A 25,844-nucleotide genomic window follows, 5' to 3' on the forward strand; every position below is an offset into this window, starting at 1 on the left:
ATTTTGTTGAAGACAAGTCAAAGATGCATGTTAAAGACATGTATCTTCTACTTCAAGAATAAGCAGGTTGAGCATTTACTGATTTTTGGACTGGAGGTTATTTGATTCACAACCTTGATCAATCTCCATTAAGTTTCCCTCTGTCTTTGTGGACAGTAAACTTTCAGTGTGTTTGAAGAGATTACCTGTGATGCTTTTGTTTTACCCCAGAGCTGTGAGTTTTCTCTTTCGTATTTGCTCCAGGCTCCTGAGAATCCTAGCAGTAAAAAACAAGGCCACAGATTTTTATTTTTTATTTTTTGCTGTTCTCTGAGAAGATGCCATACAGCAAGGAGGATAGATTTGACACCCTTTCAGTAACCTGCATTACTAAGAAATGTTGCGGAATTTCCTAAACAGCAATATCTTGCCCAAGTATATTGCACTGCTGTAGTTAAGCTACAGAGTAACCGAGCTGCATATAGCTGACATTGCATCATTTCCTGCCTGGATGAGATGGAGTTGGTCGAAAGGATTTGGAAGAGTATCTTACGCTCAGACCCTTCCGGATATGAGCCTGATGCTCTTGTGGAACCCAGAAGAACTGTCAAGCAGTGAACTGCGTGCAACGATTTTGGGTGTGTATCTTCAGTCGAGGAGACTTTATGGTCTGTGTAGGGGCTGTAAAACTCCAGCCAGTGTCCGCTTGTATTCTTCTTCCTTGGGCTCAGCTTCAACTACTGTATGATCTTTGAGTTGACATGTTCCAAGACTGGATGTCCTTATCGTAGCAATACAGCTGTAAGTACTGAAGTTGTTGCTCACCGGATAGATCTCTTCAGGAAGGATTCAGAGTATATCCTTGGATCTCTGCCAGTGTCTTGCTTCATCAGGTGAGACAGTAGTGTCTCACCGTTGACAGGAAGAAGGTCCTAGTAGAGGAGAAGGAGCCTGCTGATCCGAAGAAAACACTCATTTGTAAGGCTAAGGCTCTGATCCATGTTTTGCTAGAAATTTCTAAATGCATTATTTTGGAGTGCCACTGCTCAAAGTAGGTATTAGCATTGTTGGTGATAAGTATGTGCAGGGTGAGTTCCAGTGTCTTTGTCGTATTCTTGGAACCGGAAGGTGTTGTGCCAAGACAGTCAGCCTCAGAATTTCTTGAGCTGAGCTGTTTTCAGGTAGCCTTTACGGAGAGCCTGGTAGCACTAGACATGTATAAGGAAGAGGTGGTGGCGGTAATCCTGGGAAGGACAGGAGGAAGGGAAAGATGCAGCAGCAGCTCCTGAGGGGACAGACAGAAGGACGTGGTGGCAGCAGCCTCAGAACGGCGCGTGTGGAGGCTGGAACGTTTCCAGGTCAGCGCGGTACTGCGCAAAGGAGGACGTGTTTGGCTGTTCAAGCAATGGTCATTGCCCAAACACCTTTTTCACAAATTTTTTAGACTGCTTACCAGCCTGTCCACGGCACAGGTCTGGCTGCACCCTGCAGTTCAGATCTACAGCTACTGATTAGGACAACTGTGATGGATGATGCATATTTGCAGTTCACTGTGTTATGTTAGGCTCTTTTTTAAAAGTGGTGGCTTGGCCACAGAAGGGAAGGCCGGTGTTTGCCGTGCCCCGAGGTGCACTGAGCCTCCTGGAGCCCTCGGAGGGAGGGGGAAATTGTGCCATCCCACGTGCAGGGTGAGGAACCAGAAAGGGAAATAGGGTGAGAGACCGCCGCATCAGGTAAGAAACCTGAAGCAAAAGCAGAAACTTGGAGACTCCTGAGAGGAGTCAGGAGCACAAACATAGCTGGGTCTTGGAGAATAAAAAGAGAGAGTTTTCTGCGTCTCCCCAGAAATGACTACACAGAATTTTCTGCAAGCCAGGAAATCGCTGAGAGCTGCTGGACTAAGAGCAAGCCTGAAGAAATTAACCACTTTCAAGGATATGTGGGCAGAGGAAAATTTGTTTACAAACCCTTTTGGGTTTTTTATTCCATTTTAACCAGCAAATGTGAGGTTTATTTGCTTGTGTTATCGTATTCCACTCTGTGTTCTAATGAAGATTTTTATTAGATTTAAAGCTCTCTTGGGGTTCTTAGCACGCCTCCTTTGAGGACAGGGTGCAGGCAAATGTATCTCAAAGCTCTGACCAAGTTGGGGTCCTGTTGCAGCTGCTCAGTTATCCTGTTTGATGGATTCTCTGGGTGCTTGTTATGAGTCAGGAGCAAGGATCTGTCTTTGTGTTGCGTTTGGGAGAGCTCTAATCACAGCCTTAACAGTGCGGCAAATCTGCAGTATCATTTGGCTCAAAATCTGAAGACCACCTCCAGGGAGGAGGTTACACGTTCTGCTTGTCGCAAGGAATTTCTTTGCTTAGCAGAGGCTAAAAGCACAGCATTGCCGAGTGCTCACAGATTGTCAGTCCTGGCTGAGGTGGTGCCTATAACGTGGCAGATTCAAAGGCTAAATGGTTTTCAGTCTAAAATCGGGATGCGCAGAAAGCAGGACAAAAGATAACTTTAGAGAAGGCCATTACTTAGGACTTTCATTCATAAGTATTCTAAGTTTCTTTCTGATGGCGATGTGGAAGAAGCATGCTGATTTATAGGGGGGTTACAGTGAGGAAAAGACTGTGTTGTCAAACTCGAGGGAGAGAAGTGTTCTTTGCATAGAAGAAAACATAGTAATTTGAAGAGAGGGATGTGGGAGAAACAAACAAATGGTATGCTGATTCCGACTTTGGCAGAGCGGAGGAAGTATAGGGAACACAGCAGGAGACCAGTTCTGAAACGTAAGCTGCATCTGGTTTGTGCATGACTTGAAAGAAGAATGATGAGGGGTTAGCAAAGGGAAAAAGGGCAAAGTAGCAAGGAGAGGTATTTTGTATTTCACAGTGGAATTAGACAATGTTATGAACTCTGCTGTGGGTGGACTGTATGAGGAGCCTGAAAGCTAGGCTGAATGAAGACAGCTAAAATATTCAGATGTGAACAAAGATATTGTTGCGGTGGATGATCTTGGTGAGGTAATGTCAGCCTTCGGAGGAAACACAGTTCCCACCTGGATATGATGAGATATGAGGAGAGAAGGAGTTTTTAGGGTACGGGGGAATGGAGATAATGTCACTGGGAATCAAAAAGAGAGGAAATGGAATCGGTGATATAAACCTGAACTGTCAGTAGAGCATCCAGGAGGAACTCTTAAGAAAAAGGCAACTTTTGCAAATAGATACAGTTTTGCAAATAATCCGGGTGGGGATAACATTTAGGAAAATGCATAAAATGTGCCAGTTAATTTGAAGAGTTGTGAATTTAGAAATGCAAAGTCCTTCACAAGTCCTCCACACCAAAGAAAAATTCTAGGGCATTAAAAAAACTTTTATATAATGAAAAAGTACTTCAGCAACAAAAGTCCTGTAAGAAAGGCTGCAGAAAGAATATGGTTTTCCAGGAATATTTTTCTTACCAATCTGTCTGGTCTTATCTGTGTCAATCTTTCACTTTCTTGACTCTTGGCACTTCTAAAAATCCCTATTCCCTCTCACTGCATACTATTGGCATTCTTCCATCAAACCTTTCCATTGCTATCCTCTCTAGATCTGGCAAAAGTCAAGTCATTTTTCTGTTCCACTTGGGCCATACGTCCCTGCCTCCCATATTCCTCTATTTCATGCCATGTCCGATTTTTAGATTCTTGCTCTGATATATATATAACTGTATCTTCTGTTCTGTAGACTTTCTTCTCTCCCATGCCTATGTGTATGTATATATATAAGTATCTGTGTCAGCTTTACAAGACTACTCCTTTCTTATGTTAGGTGAAGACTGTTCTGAATGTATGAATTTGACATCTTTAGCTTTTTTGTCATTATGTTATAGACAGATATTTGGGATTAGATTGCCAAATAAATATTTGGCAATGTCTCTGCCACCTTTGGGAATCCATACATCGGAGTTAATGACCAGGTTTTCCACATGTGCATGGGAGGGAAGGGGACTGAGGAATAAAATATCCATAAGCCAGTACATTGAGTGAGGAACTTTCTTAGCTGGCCTGTAAAATGACAACAGGTGGGTTTGGTTCCGTCTCTCAAAGACTTGGGCACCAGACCTGGGGATGAAGCACGGTGCCTTCCTCCCCTCAGGTCTCACAGCAAGTTGGAGCTGCAAGTTGGGAAACCATAGCGTTTAATTAGAGTAACAGGGAATTAAATAGGAAGGTCAGGCGGTGCGTGAGTGTGTATGGGTGTGTAGGAAGACCATTACCAGGCTCTGCATGATGGTAGAATGAAGATGGGCAGAGCTGTGCAGGGCATCTGATTTGCAGCATCAGCTGTGTTTGTGAATGCCGTTTACAAATCTGAACTGATGCAACCATGAAAGACATTCATGTAGCAAGAGGTTTGCAGCTGACTCTTAGCAATCTAACTAGTATCTAGACAGGAAGGGCACGATGTGTTGCTTTTCTTGCAATGACTTCTCAGAGGTCTGAAGTAGAAGTACAGGGTGTACAGCCTCATGGGCTTGGCCTTGCAACCCCTTGTTTTTCTCCACTTACAGCAAATTGTTTGCATTCCCAGAGGTTTCGAAAGGGAGTTTCAGCTTCAGCTCTTCGGTGAATTTTCTTATATATATCCAAATATTGAGTTGTAGTATGACCTGGTCCAGCTGTACTAAACATGCAGAGTACCTAAATATCTTCTTTCCTGTGGCTGCCTAGGGACCTGGGCTCGCACCTGATATGTAATTTTCTTTTCTCTATTTGTTTAACAGCAAAAGCGGAAACTGAGACTTTACATCTCCAACACTTTTAATCCTGCAAAATCTGATGCCGATGACTCTGATGGCAGCATTGCATCATGGGAGCTGCGAGTGGAGGGGAAACTCCTGGATGACGTATGATTTACCCGTGTTTCACTGGGGCTGGCGAGGATCTAGAGACGGTCTTGTTGCCTGATAGACTTTACTGAGGACGCTAACTCAGTGAGGGATATCTCTGAATGGCAGCGTTGGCTTGTTGCTGCTGGGAAGATGCTATATCCAGCAGGAGTGAGGGATAAGGCCGTAATGCGAATGTTGGGGAGAGCTAGGGAAGGCAGCAGGGTCAAGGTTAGGGTTAGGGCAAACCTAAGGAAGGAGTGGGATGGAGAGGACGGTGCTGAGACTGTTAGTTTCCTTTAAAGACAGGGCAGGATTCCGGCTGTGCAAGGTGTGATAAACGGGGCATGGAGCAGGCTTGCTTCCCGTGAGGAGCAGGACAACGAAGACGAGAGGGTAGCTCTTTTTCCTAGAGTGCAAGAGGACGCAAGGATGGTCAAAGCAAGAACGGAATAAAAGTTTTATCGTCCTGAAGTGCTCAGAAGTCTCAGTTATGGATTTCAGCTTTTTCTGGGAGGGCTGGAATTCCATAACAAAGATGTCAGTTACTTACAGAGACTTCACAAGCTGAGTATATGATAAACAGATGGAGAACATATATATGTGGAGAAGTCAAGGCTTTCTAGACATGTCTGTCTGTCTGTCTGGAGATACCTATACATGTATCAGAATGATAGTCATGCTAGAAGATGAAAGGGTAACAAAGTGCAGCATCTGGAAGTTGAAGTTAGGCAAATTCAAATTAGAAATTAAAACATATGCTTTCACAAAGGAAGCGCTTATTTGTTGGAACAACTTGCCAAGATTTAGGGTGGCTTCTCAGTCGCTGGCAAATTTTAAATTGAAGGAGGATGTATTTCCAAAAGATCTTTGCATTAAAGAGGAAGAAATTCACTGAAATCCTGTAGACTGTATTCTGCAGAAAGTCAGATTACCTGATCATAGAGCTCACAGCTTTTAATCTAGAAAATATGATCTGTGTAGTAAACATCAAATACTGATAATTAAATGGAAAAGCAAAATGTAAAAGAAAATACTTTTACTTAATGCATGATTAATCTGTAAAATTTACTGCCACCAGATAATTCTGACCAATAATTTAGCATTCATAAAAAAATACACACCATTAAATTAAAAGGTATACAGTGACCTTGTTCAGGTCACAAGTCAATCTTTTCTGATGAGATTAGGAGAGTCAGGGAAATCTTCCCTTAAGTGCATACTGTTCCACGATTGCCAAGATTCTTGCATCTTTCTCTGCTTTTGGCAACTGCCAAAGGGAAAACTCAATTAGATTGATTGCACATGTGGTTCTTCTGGGAATTAATGCTTAAGAGAAGGAGAAAGCCTGAGAAGGAGACACAAAACACAAGCTAATATGTGTAATCTTTAACATTTATTTCTTCTGTTTATACAGCTCAGCAAACAGAAGCGTAAGTTTTCCTCTTTTTTTAAAAGTTTGGTCATTGAACTGGACAAAGACCTTTATGGACCTGACAACCATCTTGTGGAGGTAGGGTGTTCAATGCACCATTTGCATACAAACCTGATATTAGCACAAATAAACAGTTACGCACCCATTGTCTGTCTTGTTTAAATTATCTTGCATTCATTATCTCATTTAAGGTACAGTCAAAGTTTTCAAAATTCCAAAATTTTGGTCTTTTTAAGAGTGTTTATTAACAGAATCTATATAGTATTAAAACATATGTGTAGTAGTAAAATAGGACAAGTTGATAACAGAATGTATGAAATGACGAAAAGTGTAAGCGCATTTTCCTGAGAAGTAGTGTATGCTGACATCAGAACAGGTTGTGCACTAAAGTGTATTTGTAAGGGGAGAGAAAGGTTTAATTTTTTTTTAATTGCAAGATCTTTAGAAGGCTTGTTACCTGTCTTATTCTTGCCTGGCGTACTGTGCAGATGAACACTGATGGACGTACAGAGGTTCCCATATCAGAGAACACAGGACTAACCATCTTACTCTGTTTTTCCCTTGGCAGTGGCACAGGACTCCTACGACCCAGGAGACTGATGGCTTCCAGGTGAAGAGACCTGGTGATGTCAGCGTGCGGTGCACGTTACTCCTCATGTTGGATTACCAGGTCGGTGCTCTGCTCTTGGCATGGAGAATACAGGCATTGGGACACAGTGTAATAGAGCAAATTCACCCTGTCACATGCTTCAGAAAACAATATACTTGGACTCAGAATGTTGCATATTGCAAAGAGGTTAGAATGATACCAAATTAACTGACAGATTATTTAAAATATAGAGGGGACATCAAGTAAATTTCTGGTATAGTCTAGCAAAGAATTGTTCTTGGCACTATGATAATTAATATTTTTACTGGCCATCTGCAAGGAAGTATAAGCTCTTTATTAGTAAATAATAAATTCAGTAAAATAATAATAAATTAGTAAATAAATAAATTCAAAGTTTAGGTGTGGAGAAGACTGAAAAGATTATTTATAGCAAATTATCTTTAGATTATTTTGTAAAATTAACGTTAGCAAGAATATTTTTTTTATTACCAGCATTGTAAAGTCTTGCTGCTAATAATAAAAGATGGAGGCTGTACAGGATAGGGACCTGCATCTTAAATTGCAGTGACTGTGAAGTCAAAGCTCGAAGTCTTGGGCTTCTTAGAGAACAGTCGGATAAGACACACACGAGTTCTGCGTGAGGTCCTGCATGGTGCAATTGAAAGGAGTGCCACTTTTGCTAGCGGTACGTGAGCTAGCTGTTTAGCAGCGGCAGCCGTATTTCACAGCCGACCACGCAGCTTTCCTGAGTTATTAGGTTTTGCTTACAGCGTCACTTTAATCTGGCATAAGGCAACGTTGCCCCTGCAAGGAATAGACTTGCTATCGCTCTTACTCCTTGCTAGGCGCTCCTGCTTCCCCTCTTTTGTTGGGACTGGTTTTATTCCACTAGTAGTATTTGTGGGCTGAACTATTATGCAGGTCACAGAACTGATCCATCTGAAAGCTAACGAAACTTTCTGCTAAATCAGTTCCCTGATCCCAGTCACAGCAAACAAACAAACAAACAAAGAACCCAGTAAGCAAAATTAGGACATTCTATCTTGGGATTGAAGAAGAAAAGGTTCCTGGGCACAGTTTCAGACTGTTTTAAACTGATGTAAGACTGAAGCTGCTCCCAGTAAGCACTTTCATTTCATTCATGAGTGTGCACCAGCAGTCTCCCTTCTCTTAGCATGAGCAGTTATGCAGCGTTGCAGCTGTGGAGCTCACTAATCTGGCTGAAACCGTCCCTGAAAGAAATACTGCTGTCCAAAGGAAGGGGATAGAAATGCACTACTGAGAAGAGGTAGGACCTCCCTTTTCAATGGCCATTCAGTCTTAGATTCGTTTTGACTATAAAACCCTAAGAATTTGTTCTGTGTCGTTCTCTTTCCCCCACGCAGATAGCATCCAGGATAAAGACACTCCGTTTTATGCTAATAGAGAGAAAATTCTATTACTCTTAGAGAGTATATGAGCTGAGTGAGATGCTGAAATGGCCAGTGATAATTTTTATTATTGAGAAAATATGATGAGGTTTATTATGCTTGCCATTATTACAAATTCATGCTTTTAAATACAAGTTCTCTTTTCCTTAAATTTCGTCTTGTTACAAAGCTGACTCTGGGTGACTTGGCACCCAACAGTCATTCTTGCCCAGTAATGTGGTAAATATTAAATGTGAGTACTGGTACACTTGAAGAGGCACCAAATTCCAAGGTATCCAAAGAGTATATATTATTAGAGATGCTGATTAGGGTCGTTGAAGAGTATCACAGAAGTCAGGAGCAGAAGAAATGTATTTCATTGATTGGTTGTGGTCAGATAAACTTTCTGGTGTGCAGCAGAATGGTGGGCACATTCCTGAGAAATGGAGTTCTGAGGGAATTTGTTGATGTGAGACAACTGAGCGGTCGCTAGCAACAGCAGATGCATCATCCTGACTTCATTCTCTATCTGTGGTCAACCTCCAGTAACTCAGAGGAAGGACCGTTCTTCTCCTCCCTACTACTTAAAGTCAATGTGTGTGTCAAGGGGAAAAAGGAAAATTCTTCCCTGACTCTGCGTGCAACTTGTTATTGTCTGAAGCATGTGGCTGATGCTCTGCGTGCATAGCACATGTACAGCATCCCTCTGTCCTTTCAAACCCTGTGGAGGTAGCTTCATTTTCGACCCCTAGGAAACCCTGTCCAGTCTTACCATCTTTCCGTAGCTTATTGAGCTTCATCCTAATTCCTGCTATGCTGTTTAAAAGTCAGTTGCAGGAGATCACTCCTGATTGCAAAATTAAACTTTGTTATGCTGCTGAAAAAATCTCAAAGCGACTGCTTCTAACAATCTCAAAACTGAGTAAACAATAAGAAAATGAACTTGTTTTGTTCTCATCTTTGGATAGAAGTTGAATTATGAGCACGGTGATCCCCGCAGGTGCTGAACTGGGAGAGGGTCCTCTGGGAGTTGGTGGGGCAGAGAGCTATCCTCTTCTCTCACCAGCCTCTCAGTAACCTCCCCTCCACACACACATTATTTGATCTCTCTAGGAGATGCCCTGTGCATGCAGAGATGTCAGGCAGGGCTCTAGCCTGCATCAAGTGGGACTCCATGGTCAAGTACCAACAGAGTAGTTGGGGTGCAAGTACTGTTGAGCGAGTGGTACCAGAACCGCCAGCCCAGGCTCGTACTTAGAGCAGAAACACCTACCAACACACCCAAAGAGCAAAGACTTTCTTTGTAGGTAGTCTCAGCAGTTGGTGGTGCTGCACTACTGCCCTGCAGACCCCCGTAGGGGTAGGGGGACCCCCAAGGCCCTGTGTCTGCACTTGCCTGCAGTAAGCTCTTACTACACAGCTGCAGAGAGGTCTCAACTTTCAAGGCTCCACAAAGCAGAGGCAGGGAGCCAGGAATTTAGGACCTGTGCGACCTGGAGGCAGTTCTACTGCCTATGTCCTTCCTTTAGCCATGCCTTAGGCGAAAACCTACAGTTATCTATGCCTAAATCTTTTTCTTACTAGAAACCGTTCCAGTTTAATTAAAACTCCGTGCATAGATACAGAGCCTGACGATCAAGACTTGGACTGTAGCGTTCTCTGTGAAGCAGCGTTGTACAGTGGTTTCATCACTGGGCCTGGGATTCAGGAATCCTGGGGTTAATCCTGTCATACAGATGTACGTGTATTTTACCTTTCATTAGTCATAGGTACTTTGGGCCCAACACTGTCTCATCGTTCAGTGCTTTGAACACTGATGTCCTCGTTCTTACAGTGGGCCACAGGCGCTAGCTAAGCGAAAATAAATTATGAGAAAGTGAGTGTTAGTTCCAACAAATTTACTAGGTTCAAGTAAAGGTGGATGGCCAGGAGCAGTCATGTAGGGTGGATGGCAAGAAGCAGCACGAAGCGTGATCTAAGAGCAGCTGATTCTCAGGCTGTAACTATGACTTTGAAACACCTTTTCTTGATAATTTCACAGTTTTAGCTAAAGGGTTTAATCTGTAATTTATTGATTAGCTTGGCACATTGGTAGGCTCATTTTACAAACAAGGGGCTACTAAACTTATATTCATTAATGAGTTTCATCAAATTTATAACTAAAGGCAAGAAAAGGACTGGATGTGTGCCCGGTCGTAAGATTGTCACTGAGCAGAGCACCGACGGTATTAGTGGTGTTTAAAGCGATTCCCACTGATGCCTGCTGAACCTCGGTGTTGTTTGATGTATTTCTCGTGGGTGACAGTTCAATCCTTTCTGTCCACATGGCAAAAGTCATGGTATGCCTTTGCTAGTAATGTGCCTGGAACCGCATGAGCCACAGAGGTTCAGCTTTCCTTTCATCCCGAGATGTAGTTCTTCCAGAGCACGATGGAGGTGCACATCTGAGCGACTTGTGTTTCTGTGAACTCTGCCATTGAACTGGATGTTTCTTCTGAGGAGCAAAGCCCCCAGAGAATTAAACCCAAAACTTCATGCCTCTGCATCTGTCTGCTTTTCCTTCCATTTCCCTCTCCTTCTCTTTCTGCCACAGCCTCCACAGTTTAAACTGGATCCGCGATTAGCCCGTTTGCTGGGGATACACACACAGACCCGATCAGCCATCATCCAGGCTCTCTGGCAGTACATCAAAACAAATAAGCTGCAAGACTCCCATGATAAGGAATACATTAACTGCGACAAATACTTCCAGCAGGTAACTCCTTTTTGGATGCAGTACCTCTTCAGAGGCAGAATGTAATATCTTTTCACAAATTTTGGATGGGCAGAAGCTACTGAATTGTATTTTCCCTTAATAATTTGCAGTTTCTTCAATACTGAATAGCTTTCGGCAGACGCTATTGCTAATGTGACAAGCACCCTTCTCATGTGCCAGCGTTGTCAAAAAATATATATCTAGCGGTTCATCACTCCCACACCAGTTATGGCCTTTCCAGAAAGGAGAACCTTGTCACTGTCTTGAGTACTCCTTCTTTTTTTGAATATACCATTTTATACCAATAAACATCAAATAATCTGCTGATTCTGAATGACAAGTCATATAGAGACGTTTCCATTTTTTTCCCCTTCTCTTCCCGCTGTCTATGAAAAGCAGAAGCCATGGCAGATATAATTAGAAAGCCAATTTTTCCTAAATCTGTTTCAAATTATAAGATACTCTCAATGATCTGCCTGATGTTTTGACAGTGACACATTAAGATTTTTTTCTTCCACAACGACCTCTACAATTAACCAGAAAGCCCGCTTAAAGGCATCTCCTCCTTTTCTGTTAATAAGATTACATTTACTTTGTACAGATAATGTTATGTGAGCTATCACTATCTCCACGGGCTTTGTTTTTCTGTAGCTTCAGTGTATCGAGCTTATTTTGAAAGTACCTGAAGGCAGAGTTTGTGACATATCCTGCTTAGGGAAAATGCTGGCAAATATGATAAGTGAATAATATTTTAATGGGCATGGGACATGTGTGCTGTAATTAGTGTATTCTGGTTTTCTTTTTATTTGTTTTCAGTTATTCATTTCCCCATCACCACCACCACCACATTTTAAAGTGACTAATGCTTGGAAAAACCCTAAAGACAGCACTGGGGTTTTGAACATTTGAGTAAAATAATCTTGAGATTTTGAATATTTTTAGGAATATAGAACCAAAATGATCTTCTGGATTGTATAGTCTATCCTCCTGTTTTTCTTGAGAACTACAGCATGTAATCTTTTTCATACATTGTGCAAATTCCATCATAAAAACCATATAAGAATTTTTGTCAGAATTACTAGGCTGTTCACTCTGATGCATAGGTCATTTGATTTCCTTTCTCAATTTATCTGTAGCCAACTTAGTTTTGTTTGTGTCAGCCTGAAGAAGAGGTGTTTGGAGGAAGGGAGGTGAAAAAGATTCAAAAAATCATGAGCAAAATGGAAAAGGTGAACAGGGAGTGATTGTTTTATTGCTTCTTTTAATAAAAAATCAGAGGTCGTTAGCTGAAACTGGCAGGTTGCAAATTAAAAAACAATAAAGCATAGTTAAATCTGGAACTGCTTGTGCCAGGACATCACAGATGATAAAAATTTATATAGGTTCAAAAAGTGGTAAAAGACAAATTAATGGAAAAAAAATCTTGTGCTATTATAAATACAACGTGGTCGCAAGTCTGCGGCGGTTGGGAGAATCTTTTGGGAAGGACCAGTCCATGTTTCCCCTGTTTTACCTTCTTCCTCAAGCATGTGCTTTTGGCCACAGTCAAGGGCAGGACGGCGCGTTGGACGAATCCTTTTTATGGCCCAGCACAGCAGGTCGCGTCTTACAAGAGTGCGGGAGGCCCCTTTCGTTTTTATGCTTCTGTGCATTTTCAGCGTAACGTTAAGAACTTGCTAGGCTGAGAGCTTGCTGGAACCATCTTCTCTTCCTGTGCCTCCTCAGGGACCTGTTAGCCCATAGGTCTCCTTTGCGTTGGAGCAGGTAGCCTTCAGGAACACCGTCAGACCCGGTAATTGCCCTACGTCTTCTCGTCTTCAGACGATCAGTCAGATGAGAGAGTTGAGAAGCCGCTGATTTCTCTTCTAGAAGGCTGACTCTCAGTCCCTGCAGGAGCTGGCTAGTCTGGGAGAGCTTCATAAAATGCGATGTTTGTATAGATTTAAAGCATGAGTGGGACTGATTTGAGTGTTGCCTTTCTCCTTAGACTCTGGCAAAATTGTTAAAAGTAGCTAAATCTTGCTTTCAAAACTGATGTTAGTACTTAGGAAAATAAATCGTGTTAAATCAAATTAAACATTTCAACCTGAGGGTTTTTTTTTTTTTTTTTCCACCCAGATACTCTAAGACTGTGATGTAGAGGGCAAGGGAACTGGGGTTCTAGTCTGATGCTGTTTCTAGTCTGACGACATTTCTGCAGAGTATACAGGCTTAGGCATATAACTCCTGGAAAAAATTTCACAACCATAGCTGGAAGTGCCTAGATTCCTAAGAGGAGCAGAAGATAACGCATCACTGCCCTTAGCATTTCCTCTTAGATACCTGGCTTCCCATGCGGTAAGCTGGCTTTTCTAGATCCTGCGCCGACGTGCTTGCAGTTACGTCTAATGACACAATGCAGAACAGCGTGAAAACTTGCCCCTGAATGAGTTACATCAGACACCGTAACTGAATAATCTGATTTCTTACATTGGTTCTGCCACTTGATAGTCCATCCTTTTCAACGCTGCCTGCATCCTTTACCTCTAGAGCCGCAAAGCATGATTCTATTTATTGATGAGACAGTGCAAGCAGCATCACTCTTCGATTAGGTAAAGTTATTTTCTCTAAGAGCTATTTTCATTTTCTTTTGCAGAGACCTCAGCATTTTTACAAGTTGCCTCCATGCAACAGCATATTTTTAAGGCAAATGTTAATATCAAGATAGTTTCTTTTTTATTTTAAAGGGAGTACCTTTTAGAGGAAGGACTATTCACCTGTTCAGAGCACTAACACTCCCAGTAAGAACAAAAATGCTCTAATGATATTTCAGAAAACTTCAGATGTAAGGAGTTGTTCTAGGCTCATGGCAAGGCATTGGAATTATTCACAGAAAAAAAATCCAAAAATCACATCCTTTGATCCTTTTCAAAAGATGATCTTTTTTTCTTGAGTCCAATACGTATTTAACTTTCAGAGCATGGTAAAGAAAAGGAAACCAATGAGATGGTGAAGAACTGGGGAAGGAGTGGATCATTTCCAAGATGTTACTTAGGTTTTGGTTAAAAATAAGTAAAACTATGTTGAAATGCTGGGGGGGTGGTTCTTAATCTAAAAAAAACTTTAAAAATTGAAAATGGTTTTAAAGTCCTAAAATAGTCTCTTGGTTTTTTTCTTCTTTAATATAAAATATTTTATGAAACAGCCTCAGAGGAAAAAACAAAAGTGCTTTTATGTTTTCTCTGAAAAAAAAAAAGATTTTTTTTAAGTAGTCTGCCACAGACCCAGAGTGAGTGAGGAGGTGGTCGCTTCCCCCCCATCACTGACACGGTTGGTCCTGATGATCTGCTGCGGGGAGCTGTGCCCTTCAGCAGCTAAACCGCAGGTGAGGCACCTGGAAGTGCCATCATCTGGTGGAGCTGTCAGCTAGCCCAGGTTGTAAGTGTGGTGGCAACTTACAGGGGCAGAAGTGACCACAGAGTAATTCTGTGTATGGAGCCAGAATTAAGGAATGCTTTCAAAGTCACCTTACTTTGAACCTTTGATTTCTTCCTTTCTTGTTTAATTGCAAGTTAGGTTTTGGACAGGGATAACATGCTTTATTGTGTTCCAGATCTTTGACTGTCCACGGCTAAAGTTTTCTGAAATTCCTCAGAGACTCACTAACCTGCTGCTGCCACCAGATCCTATAGTGATAAACCACATCATCAGGTAAGCTGTCCAGTCAGCTCAGGACTGTCATATGCAAAACACTCACTGTATAAAATACAGGAATAGGTGTAGTAGTAGGGACCAGAATACAGTTTTTCTAATGACAGGTGGGTTATTCCATCCCAGGAGCAGAACTTTGCATTTGCCTTTGCTGAACTTCATGACGTTGAACTGCCGGCCCATTTCTCCAACCTGTCAAGGTGCCTCTGAGTACCTTTGCTTCCCCTGGGCTCTGACCCTGGGCTCGGGAACCTGGGAGGCCTGAAGACAGGCCTTACCAGGAAAAACAGAGGCAAAGACAGTGCTGAGTGCCTCGGCCTTTTCCATGCCTTTTGCCGCTGCATCCCCTGCCCCGCTGAGCAGCACGCCCAGGTTTTCCTCCGTCTTCCTTCTGCTGCTGAGTCACCTGTAGAAGCTCTTCTTGTTGCCCAGCACATCCTTTGCCAGGTTCAACTCCAGCTTTGACTGAGCTTTGGCTTCCCTAGCTCCAGAATTTTCCTAGAATTTGATCCATTTCAGGCAGGAAATAACAACTGGAGCTGCATTCTTCAATTCCTACTTAAGCAGGACATAGAAAGCAGTCACAGAAATTTGGTTAAGAAAAAAAAAAAGCTGATTATCAGACACTAATACTTGCTAGCGATCTGGCAGCTTCCTCAGAATTAGGCCAGCTGATTACTACCATCTTCAGAAGAAGTGACACAAGCCAGTACCTCTTGCTCTCCCAACTCTGACAAGCTCAATTAGATCATGAGCCAATTTTACACTAGCTGCAGCAGGTGAACAGAACCGAGGCATTTCAAAAATAGTGTTCAGAAGCCAGCATTTATACACTACAAACAACAGAGACTGAAGTCTAGCTCATCAGCAACTGGGCTGAAAAACAACTTTCTTGCTAATAGACTCAAGCCTAAATCTAAAGAAAAAGAGTTAGGTCTAACCTCCCCAAAATTAAATATAAAGTCAGAATAGGACAAGCCAAAGAAAGATACTGACATTTACCTTGTTAAAGGTGAAAAACAACGTAATAATTGGTTTAAATATATTGGCAGTAGAAAGGCTGTCAGGGTGTTACTGAGACTGACAAATTATTAAGGCTTAAAAGAACTATTCTTGGAAGTATTTGAAGCCATATAAGGAAATCAAAATTCATTCTTTTGATCAATCTTAACTTTAGAGACTAGAGAAGGTCCCATACATATGCAGTATGGGGTTTTTTGGAGGGGGGAGAGTGTTTGAAAAACTTTATCAGACTGAAGTATCAAATAGAATTAAATTTAACCCAGATAAAATGAGGAATTGCAAGTGGTTTTTCATGCAGGATTCAAACATGAAATTGCTTAACTAGCAAGTATAACCTATTAAAAATCTCCTCCTGTGCCAGAGGGTTTTGAAAGTAGCTAACATGATGCCACAAATGGTTGTGGATACTGGAGAACAGTTGTTACTGACTGTAGCAGAGAATGGAATTAATAGACATGTGCTATACTGGGGAAGATTTGATATGGCATCTGTAACAGGAAGACATGCCTGGCTACATTCTTTGAAGAATTAAACAAGCATGTGGATAAGAATGATCTGTTTTATTTGGTGTACTTAGATTTTTAAAAAAACTTTCCCCAAGATCCTTCACAGAAGCCCTTAAAGATATTAAATTGTCCTTGGTTAGTAATTTATTAGAAGTAGGGGGGGATAATGTTGAACAGCTGAGATATTCTGGAGTGAAATGGAAGAATCCATTCTTTCAAAGGCAAAATAATGCATGTAGGAAAAAATGATCCTAACATTACATACAAAGTGATGGTCTCTAAATTCACCAGTTCCTCTTAAGGAGGATCTGGGAGTCATTACAGTGCTGCATAGTCGCCAAAGACAATTACAGTTCTGGGAATTATTAGAGAAGGAACTGAGAACCAAATAAAATGTCATGATAGGCCCTCATCTGGAGTGGTGGTGTACAGCTCTGATTACCCCATCTCAAAAAAAAGACACAGCAGAACAGAGAACGTACAAGAATGGTATTTATCAGGGGGATTGCCGTGGAGGCTGGAGTTATAACTGGTCCAAGGAAGATATTAGACAATTTAATGAAGACTGTGTCCATTAATAGCTGTTAACATTGATGGTGCAGATAAAACTTGCAGCTCAGAAGTCTCTGAATTCTGACTGATGAAAGATGAGAGAATATACTAGGATATAGCTATATACAAAGATACCCTGTTCTTAAACTCTTCTCACAGCATCTGCAACAGGCATTATCAAAGTGTGTGTACTGGGCTGGATGGATATTTATTCTGATTCGTTACGGCAATTCTTATGATCTGTTATCCCCTCCATAGTGTTGACCCCAATGATCAGAAGAAGACAGCTTGTTACGACATAGATGTAGAAGTTGAAGACCCATTAAAGGGACAGATGAGTAGTTTCCTTCTCTCAACAGCTAATCAACAGGAGATTACAGCACTGGACAACAAGGTACTAGCCCAGGAGTAAAAGAGTTAAAGTATCAAATGGCATATTTATACATATACGCACACTCAGTGTGTACCTGTATGTGGGTTTGGTGTAACATATCAAAGGGAGTGATGTTGTGAGCTGTGTACATTTCCACTGAACATGCTTCAAGGGGTAAATCAGTCACATGCAATGGGAGCGCAGTGGCATGAGTGGAGTGCCGCCTCAGGACGTGATCTGGGGCCTGACACGATTGCAAAGGTGGAAGGTGACAGAGGCAGAGTTTCACAAGTCAAGAGTAAAGAGTTCCCTGGCAGGTGACACAGAACGGGTGCTTGCAGGGGTGCTGGGCATAGTGCCTCAGCGCAGGCTCTGCAGGAAGGCAGGCTTTGTGAATGCTGTTGTAGGGTTGCTCCATGAAGTGCAATATTCCTGGCTGTAACAGCCAAGAGGAGTCATTTAACTCGTCTAGGTGCATATTCTATATATTGAAAGACAAAGCTTCAGCTTTTCATTTTTTAAATTTCGGTTTATGTTCAGTATGTTCAGTGTGTCTCTGTAAATATAGTCACCCCTGCTGTTCAAACTAGTATAAATGTGGTAAGTTTGACTAACTAGTATTAAAGCTTAGAGTTTGTCCGCTGCATAGAAGAGACCCTTTACTCTTTATTTTCTTCTAATGCAGATACTTAGATACCACAGTCAAATGACTCCTAATATTTTGCCTCTAGATCTTCTTTTCTTCTACCCTGACACAAAACAGAAAGATTCATCTTTGAAAATATAACAAGTAGGCAATTAAGACTGGCCTCATGGACTTTTGTTTAATGCTGAGAAGCAGAAGCCACTAAGGAAAGGCAAAGAAGGTACATGGTAAGAATAAAGGGCAGCCGTCTTCTGCTGGATATAAACAGGGAGAGATTACAGTTAGCAAGACTAGATAAAAGCATTATAGTAATTCAAATGTGTTATAGGAATTTTAACTATATCTGCTGATAGGAAATTCTGTATCTTAGAAAAGATGTACAGAAAAAAAAAACTGTAAAAGTCAGACATTGTTTGGGTATGGATGAGGTTGAAGATGACACCAAAGTTCCCTAGGATCAGCTAGGGAAGTAGTGGGAAAGATTTGATGGGCAAGAGGCTTGGGGTTATGGAGAAGGATTACCAGCAGAAGAATTAGAGGAGAAATAGTATTTGTGGAAGTCCAAATTGAGAAGTCTGCATCTGAGCTAACTGTTCCAGTTCCCTTTGCAATCACTGGAGAGATAAGGGAGAAGGTAATGTCATCCTAAGGTAGAATCTAAAACAGATCGGGTGAATGACAGTGTGAAAGTGCTTGTTTCTCTCCACTGACTATAAAAAAATCTAACCTGCTGCTTGTACATAAAGTTAATCCTGCCTCAACAGTAGGCTTGAGAGATGAGTGTGAAATTAAAATGATGGTTCAAGGGGGCTTGATAAGACAGTGGATCAAGAAATGGGAGCCTGGATGGACAGGCGCTAAGAGGAGACAGAGTACAATGCAGGGAAAGTGGGCAAATACAAGCGTGTAGAACCAGTGATGGAAGAAAAATTAATACTGTAATTCAGATGAGGGGGGATGTTTTGAGCTACAGAAGTCTTGACAGGCAGAAACTGAGGTTTTAATAGTGGTTCTGATAAATTGGGAAATAATAGTAATTTGGTTTTGATTTATACTAATGAGAGAAGCCAATCGGAAGAGGCAAAGAAAGAGTACATGGTTAGGTTGAAGGGCAGCAGCCTTGTGGGTATGAGCAGAGAGCCAAATAGACCAAAGACATTGGAAACAGCTGGGATAAGAACGCTGGCAGAACTTCCTAGTAAGATAGCTGGGATGTTGACCTCCTTAAAGAAGAGGAAGAAGAAGATGAAGCTGAACTACTAGGAGAATCTGAGCAAGTAGGTACTGTAGGAACATTACATTCAGTCCTTGAATAATTTTATATCCCTTTTTTACACTGTCTCCGTGTTCCAAATTCCTCTTGGTGTATGGACAACAAGTGTAACTTTCTACTCAAGATTGTTGCCAAAATTTAGGTATCTAAATATTATACTAGATGGAAATGTAATTAGTACGGTTAAAGGAGACTAGGGCATGACACAGCTGAACAGATAGTAAATGTCTGTTTTAGGATGAGAAGAATTGCTGTGTGATCTCCACAATGACTGTATTGTCATGATCGCTTTTGACTGTAATGGGGACTTAGAAACATAATTACATGCCAAAACGTTTAGGTGGCCAAATTTAGTTACAATAATCTCAAACTGAGTTCTGTCCTAGGTAATTTTCCAGGATGAGTCTCTCCTGTGCCATTTGCAGAGGTAAATTAACGCAGAATTCCTGCTTGCTATTTCCTTTTTCACTGCTTTCAAGGACCACGTGAATTGTTTTACTACAAGTTTTTATTCAGCAGTCATGGTATCTTGCTAAATTACTATGAGGAAGAGCTAAGAGAACCTCATGTTCTGGATGTGTGTGGTGCATGCGCTGCCACAGAAGAACTCGCTGCAGTAGATGCAGCTGTGGAAAATGAATGGCAGAAAAATCGGTTGGAGCAGTTTGGCAGAATTGTTTCCTGTATTAACCAGTGAGGATCATACATACTTAAAATAATCATATCTGTCTTACAGCAGTGATAAGCTCTGTAGGCTGTATTAGGGACTGTTGTCACAGGGACTGTTAGCCAGCTGTGGGTAAACAAACGTGGTTTCTCAGAGCAGGGGAAAAAGAGGTGTGACATAACGTACCTGAGCTGATTTGTGTGACGCAGAGTCAGGCCAAGCTCCTGTTTGTTTACCCCTAACACAAAAAAATATATTAAGCTGTGGTCTTCGTTCTGTTTTAAAGGGGATTTGGACACCAGCATTGCTATGGATTCTGGTAATGTTTGAGGAATCTCTTGTTTTATGGCTCTTGAGAAATGTTCTTTTCAACAGCGTTGCTGCTCACCCAGTTGGTTCCCGGCCTCTATGGGCTTGCATGCAGCACGCGTAGGCTTATTCTGTTCCCAGCGCGGGGACATCTCCCCCTTCCCCATGTCTCCATCACTTTTGTTTAGGCGTTTGCTACAGCAGAGTGTAAGTTGTGATGAGTGAAGTTACTGAGGTCACTTCTGGACACACAGGCATTGACTACTCTACTGCTGTCCGTACCGTTTATAGCTATGCTGTCACAGAGTCCTCTAGTGGAAACTCAGTGCATGTCACCAGGGAAGGTTTTCTCCAGCATCACTACATCATTTTCCCAAATAAACAATGATTTTAAGTTGACAGATGCTCTCTTCTGTTAATATACCATATAGTTGTGCCTACACTAAGCGCTTTGTTGGCATAGCCAGATCAGGGGAGGATGATTTTTCACCCCATATTTGGCCACATTAGTTGTTTTGGTAAAACAGATGTATACAGAAAATTAAACAACATGGTTTTATAATCTTAAACTAGAATTTTAGAGGAACAGAGTAGCAAAAGTTTGCTTTTGTGTGCGTGTCTGTACGCCCAAATGATTTGTTGACTGGCCTTCCATTGATCATACTTGGTTTTGTTATCCAGGACGGTTGTAGAACCTTGACTCCTCTTTGGAGTCTTCATTCGCACCCGCTGGTTAATGTAAAATTCGTTCATAACATTTCTGAAGGTATGACTCATTTTCTATAACCCTCCATACCTCTGATTGCTCATTGTTGCCACCCACCTTCTTTTAGCAGTCATGGTGATTGTAGTAGACTTTCTTGCGAGAAAGAGTCTAGAAGTTCATTGCTATTATGTAAGTTTATTTAATATGGACTTGATCAAGCAATCACGAGAACAAATTTTAAGCATCATGACAGGGTAATCGAAGTTATGATGTAGAATAACCAGGGGAATAATTGCTTTCTTGCATTGGGGCCTGTTTAAAGACCTACTTATAAAGCACCTTTCCAGAAAAATCCCAGACTTGGCAAAAAAGACTGAGCGTACACAGGAAATCCTTACGTCATCCAGTGACGTGACTTCGCTCTTCAGTGTTGTTTATAGCGTGCCATCCAGCAGTTCAGTGCAGTAAAGAAGAATCCTGTATATACTTAATTGCAGAAGTACATGTGAAACCAAAGTGTGACTGCGACACTGGAGTTAACTCCCTCCTTCAGGGGAAAGATGCCTTGGGATCCTTCATAAATCTGTGGTATCCAGTTGTCACTTTTGTATGTTACATGAAGCTCAGAGAAGCTAACAGAGCTCACATCAGGGTCGCTGGAGCATGGGATGAATTAAGTAACATCTGCTTTATTTTTTTCTCTCAGATTCATGAGACAATTGAATCCATAAATCAGTTAAAAATACAACGTGATTTCATGCTGAGTTTCTCCAAAGATCCCAAAGGATACATTCAGGACCTTCTCCGATCCCAAAGTAGGGATCTTAAGGTGAGCTAAGGTTTGAAGACGAATGGGTAGTGGAATCAGAATGTTAGAATTATAGCTACACGTATGGAATGTATAGCTAAAACATCCAGGATGGAAAGTTGGTGGAGGAGAGACAGTGAGTGTAGCCCTGCAATCCCAGAGCAGAAAGTACACAGGAAAGACAGCTCAGGCTGTATTCCGCTTCCAGGGGAACAGCAGTGCTCAGTGGGCGTGGGAGGCGAATTTGTGGTTAGACAGGATGACTGGAGCGCCAGGCTACATTGATTTAATATGACTGTAAAATTCAAGCTCTGTAGAACTCAGCAAGAGGATACTGTAGTACAATAACACAATCTGGGGCTTTTGCTAGTTCACGATTTAATCTTTTTTAAGAAACAGGCAGATTAAATATCAGCTGTCTTTGAGCTTAGTGCTGAGATACTCAAGAACTGGAATGTAGGGAAGTTCAGTTGTTTGCCAGCAAAAATGAAGAACTGGTTTCTCACAAAGTTTCACACTTTTTGTCTTTAACCCAGACACCTCAAAAACAGTTATATTAATGATGCCATAATATTATTTTAATTAAATTATTGTGTCATTCAAATATAAACATCTAGCTTGTTAATCATTAGTCTCACAAAATTTTACTGTTAAGATGATGATAGTTAATTATTATTTATATTATATTCAAAAGGAGGATAGGCATCTGAAAGAACGTTTAAATAAAGCAGCCTTCATGCTGAAGAGCTTACAAACTAAGGCGTTCTGGAGCTTCTCTGGCCACATATTTTCCATTGTTCTGTGGTCTCCCTGACTGACACCCTGTCCCCAAAAGCCTTTCCTATACTGCTCTGTCCTGCCGAATCGGACTTATGGTTGCAACACGCTACTCTGAAGAAGATGCTGTTAATTTTATATTTCCCCTTGATTCTCTGGTGCTGGAGAGAGTCATTAGATTTTTTTCTTTTTATTGGTTGTTCAGATCTTGCTCTCTTGGCACTTGTTTGAAGTAGCATGGGTAAATTTTGACTCTAGGTAAATATGAATGTTTTTCTACGTGGTAGAAGAGCTACAGTGAAAAATGCTTTTATCTTTGTCACAGGTGATGACTGACGTGGTTGGAAACCCAGAGGAAGAACGCAGAGCTGAATTTTATCATGAGCCATGGTCCCAAGAGGCTGTGAGCAGATATTTCTATTGCAAGGTAAAAAGGAATGAGCCACACTGCTGGCTTATAAACAAACCTTTCTGCCGCTGAACAAGTGAATCTGCAGAACTGTACAGTTTCTCGTTTTCTTTCAGATCCAGCAGCGCCGTCAGGAGTTGGAACAGTCTCTGGGAGTGCGTAACACATAAGCATTGCTCATGAGATCCCGTTGGCTTCTTGACCACAGAACCAGTGGACTTAACGAGTGTTACTTAGCTCACTGTTACACATGGACCTGCTTCCTGGCTGGATGAGAACGTGCCATCAGCACACCAGTCAGAACACCAGCTTTAGAGTGACCCTTGAAAATCCTGCCCGTGGGGGTGCGTCTCAAACCATTCCAGGCCAGAGACAGCAGAAGATTTCTGTGCTCCATACAGGTGTCAATGTTAAAGAAGATTAAAGGTTCATTCATTAAGCTGCATCATTAAATTTTAGTGGAAAGTTCAGACACTACACAGCAAATCATAATGGGCTATGCCACAGAATCACGGGTGGTATTGGTCGGGGGGAGGTTGAGATGGGTGTTAAAGGAGACTACAGATGTAGAGAAATAAAGGCTGTTCTCATCCTATGTTATTTTAGTTGTTACCCAAGAGTGTCAAATAGTAACTTCTCTGGAATTAGACAAGATAGTCCTTCTTATAGCTGTGGAATGCTTTATATTCCCAAACAGAGTTTCCATTCCAGCTGGAGCAGTGCAAGAGGCCATCTCACCACGTGAAAGAACAAACTAGGAGGATTTTCATTCCTGAAATGAAGAGCCTCTCTGAAAGACAGAATTGTAGTCAGGACATTTCTTCTGCAAATGCTTACTGCTCCTTCTTTCCCCTGCCCCTGCAGTGAAAGGTGGACTGAAATATATATCACCAGACAGCCTGGATATTCATGGGTATGATCAATGTGCCATACTGAGAGGAAGAGAATTGTCCCCCGGCTAAGAGCCTCTTAGGCGTCCTCAGTACCACTGGGGTTAGCAAAGCTGAGGTTGAAGCAAGAATGAGGCATTCTGAAAACTGAAAGCAACTTAATGGTGCTTTGTTGATATCTGCGTTGACCACAGCAGATATTAACAATAAGCATATATGTAAAATATGAGATTTCTTAAATTCTTCTCTCTGTGTTTGCCATTAGGGATCAGCACTGAAAAGAACTTCCCTAATTGTAGGTTGGTGCAGAATCCAAGTGGTACAACTTCAAATAACATGATAATGTTCTCTTTCCTTCAGGACATTAAGAGAATCCCTGGATTGGTCTCACATTCTAATCAGAGGTGAGCTGCCTCTTCCTATGAATTATCCAGTCCCCCATACTTCATACTTACTGGTTTTATAGGATGCTGTTGAGTTATAAAGCACTATCAGCCTTCAGTAGCACAGATGAAGCATCCTTTGGAAACCATCTTCTTTGCAAATGTACAGAAAATTCAGACTATGGAATTTACACTGTATTTACTTGGAAGCAGTGACATCTGCATCAAATTCCCTTACCCCACCTCCCCAAGTTTTTTAATTCATAGACTAGCTTGTAATTAATGACTCAACGTGATTTCTAGTCCAAAAAGCAGCTGCCAAAGCATAACTTTGTGTTCTGATGATGTAACCTAGAAGAGGATTTTGATGCTACACCTCCTTTCTTTCACTTTCATGGAAAGAGAATCAAGTTCGCACATGGTGAAGGGAGGCAGCTCTTCTGAATAATGTATTTTGCTGTAATATTGTCCTTTTCTCCTCTACTATCTTTGCCAATTTCTTAGCTGAACGTAAACATTTCTTCTGTCCAGTCATGGAAGAAACAGTCTTTCCCTCTTTATTTAATGCCTCTACTTCCATATGAGCAGTGCCATAGCTTTTTCTCTGTCCATTTTGTTCAGAGATGCCTTGAAAAATCTACATTTGATGGCAGTACCATCACGCACATCCACTGGTGTAAGAAAAAAGCACAGCTGTACCTCTTGGCCCTGGCCATTGAGGCCTTTTACTGGGAATGGCTCGGTCTGGATTTTTTTTTTTTAATGTTAAAACCCCTCCTTATGTTTAAACATGAAATCCTCCAGTCTTCAACTGAGTCTAGCGAGGGACTGTGAGGCTGCCAGACAGTAAATGTCGTTCAGATCTTGTTTACTGTAGCACTCCACTAATTGGACTACAAGCAAGCATCATGAAGGAAAGCAGTGGGGGTCATCTGCTGCCGTGCGCCCGTATTTATTACACTGCTGCGTCAGTTGTGTGCATGCTGTCCAGTGTATAAAGCTCTTTTCTGTGTGTGGTGAACAGAGCAGCTACATTCAGGGGATGCATTCAGTCTCCAGGAATAAGAAATGCAGAATAAGATAGGTAAGGATGTGAGATGGGCACGGGGCTGGAATAGACGTCTGCAGGATGTCTGCCAGGGAAATTTATTTTTAAGAACTTGCCCATTCGAGTGGCAAATATTTGTACAGAGAAGTTTCAGTCGCATGCTACAGCTGGCAAGGTGACGGAGCCCAATCTGCTTTAAGAAGCTGTCTGTAGAATTGATCGGATGGGTCTGTTTCTGAGTCTCTTTCAAACCAAATTAAAAGAGACTAATAAGTGGTGTCGCTGCCCAGTGGGCTCACAACAGCATCGCTGGAAGATGATCTGTGTTAAGCACCGATGCCACTGCAGTGTGTGCATGCGTGTGCATGTGTGCATGCATGTGTGTGTGCATGCATGTGTGTGTGTGTGCATGCATGTGTGTGTGCAGGCATGTACGTGTGTGTGCATGCATGTGTGTGTGCATGTGTGTGTGTGCATGCGTGTGCGTGTGTGTGCACGTGTGTGTGTGCATGCGTGTGTGCGTGCATGTGTGCATGCATGTGCACGTGCCGGTCAGCCAGTGTAGATGGTGCCGAATAGGCCAAGCCAAAATCTAAATTCTTATCCCACTATTCCTATTCCTACTGTAAATAAAAAGGCCATTTCCCAGTGATGAGTCTTGGAAATAGCTGTCAGGTGTCTTTCCTTTGGTTAGACTGGGTTTGGTATTTTGATTCTTTTTTCCCGT

General features: G+C 41.8%; 1 protein-coding gene across 5 annotated transcripts in view; it reads left to right on the forward strand.

Moving 5' to 3' along the window:
- Window positions 1-23,391, forward strand: part of SMARCD3 (SWI/SNF related, matrix associated, actin dependent regulator of chromatin, subfamily d, member 3) — a 99,088-nt gene extending 75,697 nt beyond the window's left edge. For all 5 annotated transcript variants that reach the window (XM_067292152.1, XM_067292153.1, XM_067292150.1 and 2 more), the window contains 9 exons: window positions 4,744-4,866; window positions 6,266-6,361; window positions 6,852-6,953; window positions 10,896-11,057; window positions 14,650-14,747; window positions 17,087-17,222; window positions 21,509-21,631; window positions 22,713-22,814; window positions 22,913-23,391. In XM_067292152.1, coding sequence (XP_067148253.1) covers window positions 4,744-4,866; window positions 6,266-6,361; window positions 6,852-6,953; window positions 10,896-11,057; window positions 14,650-14,747; window positions 17,087-17,222; window positions 21,509-21,631; window positions 22,713-22,814; window positions 22,913-22,966 — 996 coding nt within the window. In that variant the 3' untranslated portion in view covers window positions 22,967-23,391. The remainder of the gene's footprint in view (window positions 1-4,743; window positions 4,867-6,265; window positions 6,362-6,851; window positions 6,954-10,895; window positions 11,058-14,649; window positions 14,748-17,086; window positions 17,223-21,508; window positions 21,632-22,712; window positions 22,815-22,912) is intronic.
- Window positions 23,392-25,844: the final 2,453 nt, after the last annotated feature.

Source organism: Apteryx mantelli, chromosome 2, assembly GCF_036417845.1.
Source record: "Apteryx mantelli isolate bAptMan1 chromosome 2, bAptMan1.hap1, whole genome shotgun sequence".
Taxonomy (NCBI): domain Eukaryota; kingdom Metazoa; phylum Chordata; class Aves; order Apterygiformes; family Apterygidae; genus Apteryx; species Apteryx mantelli.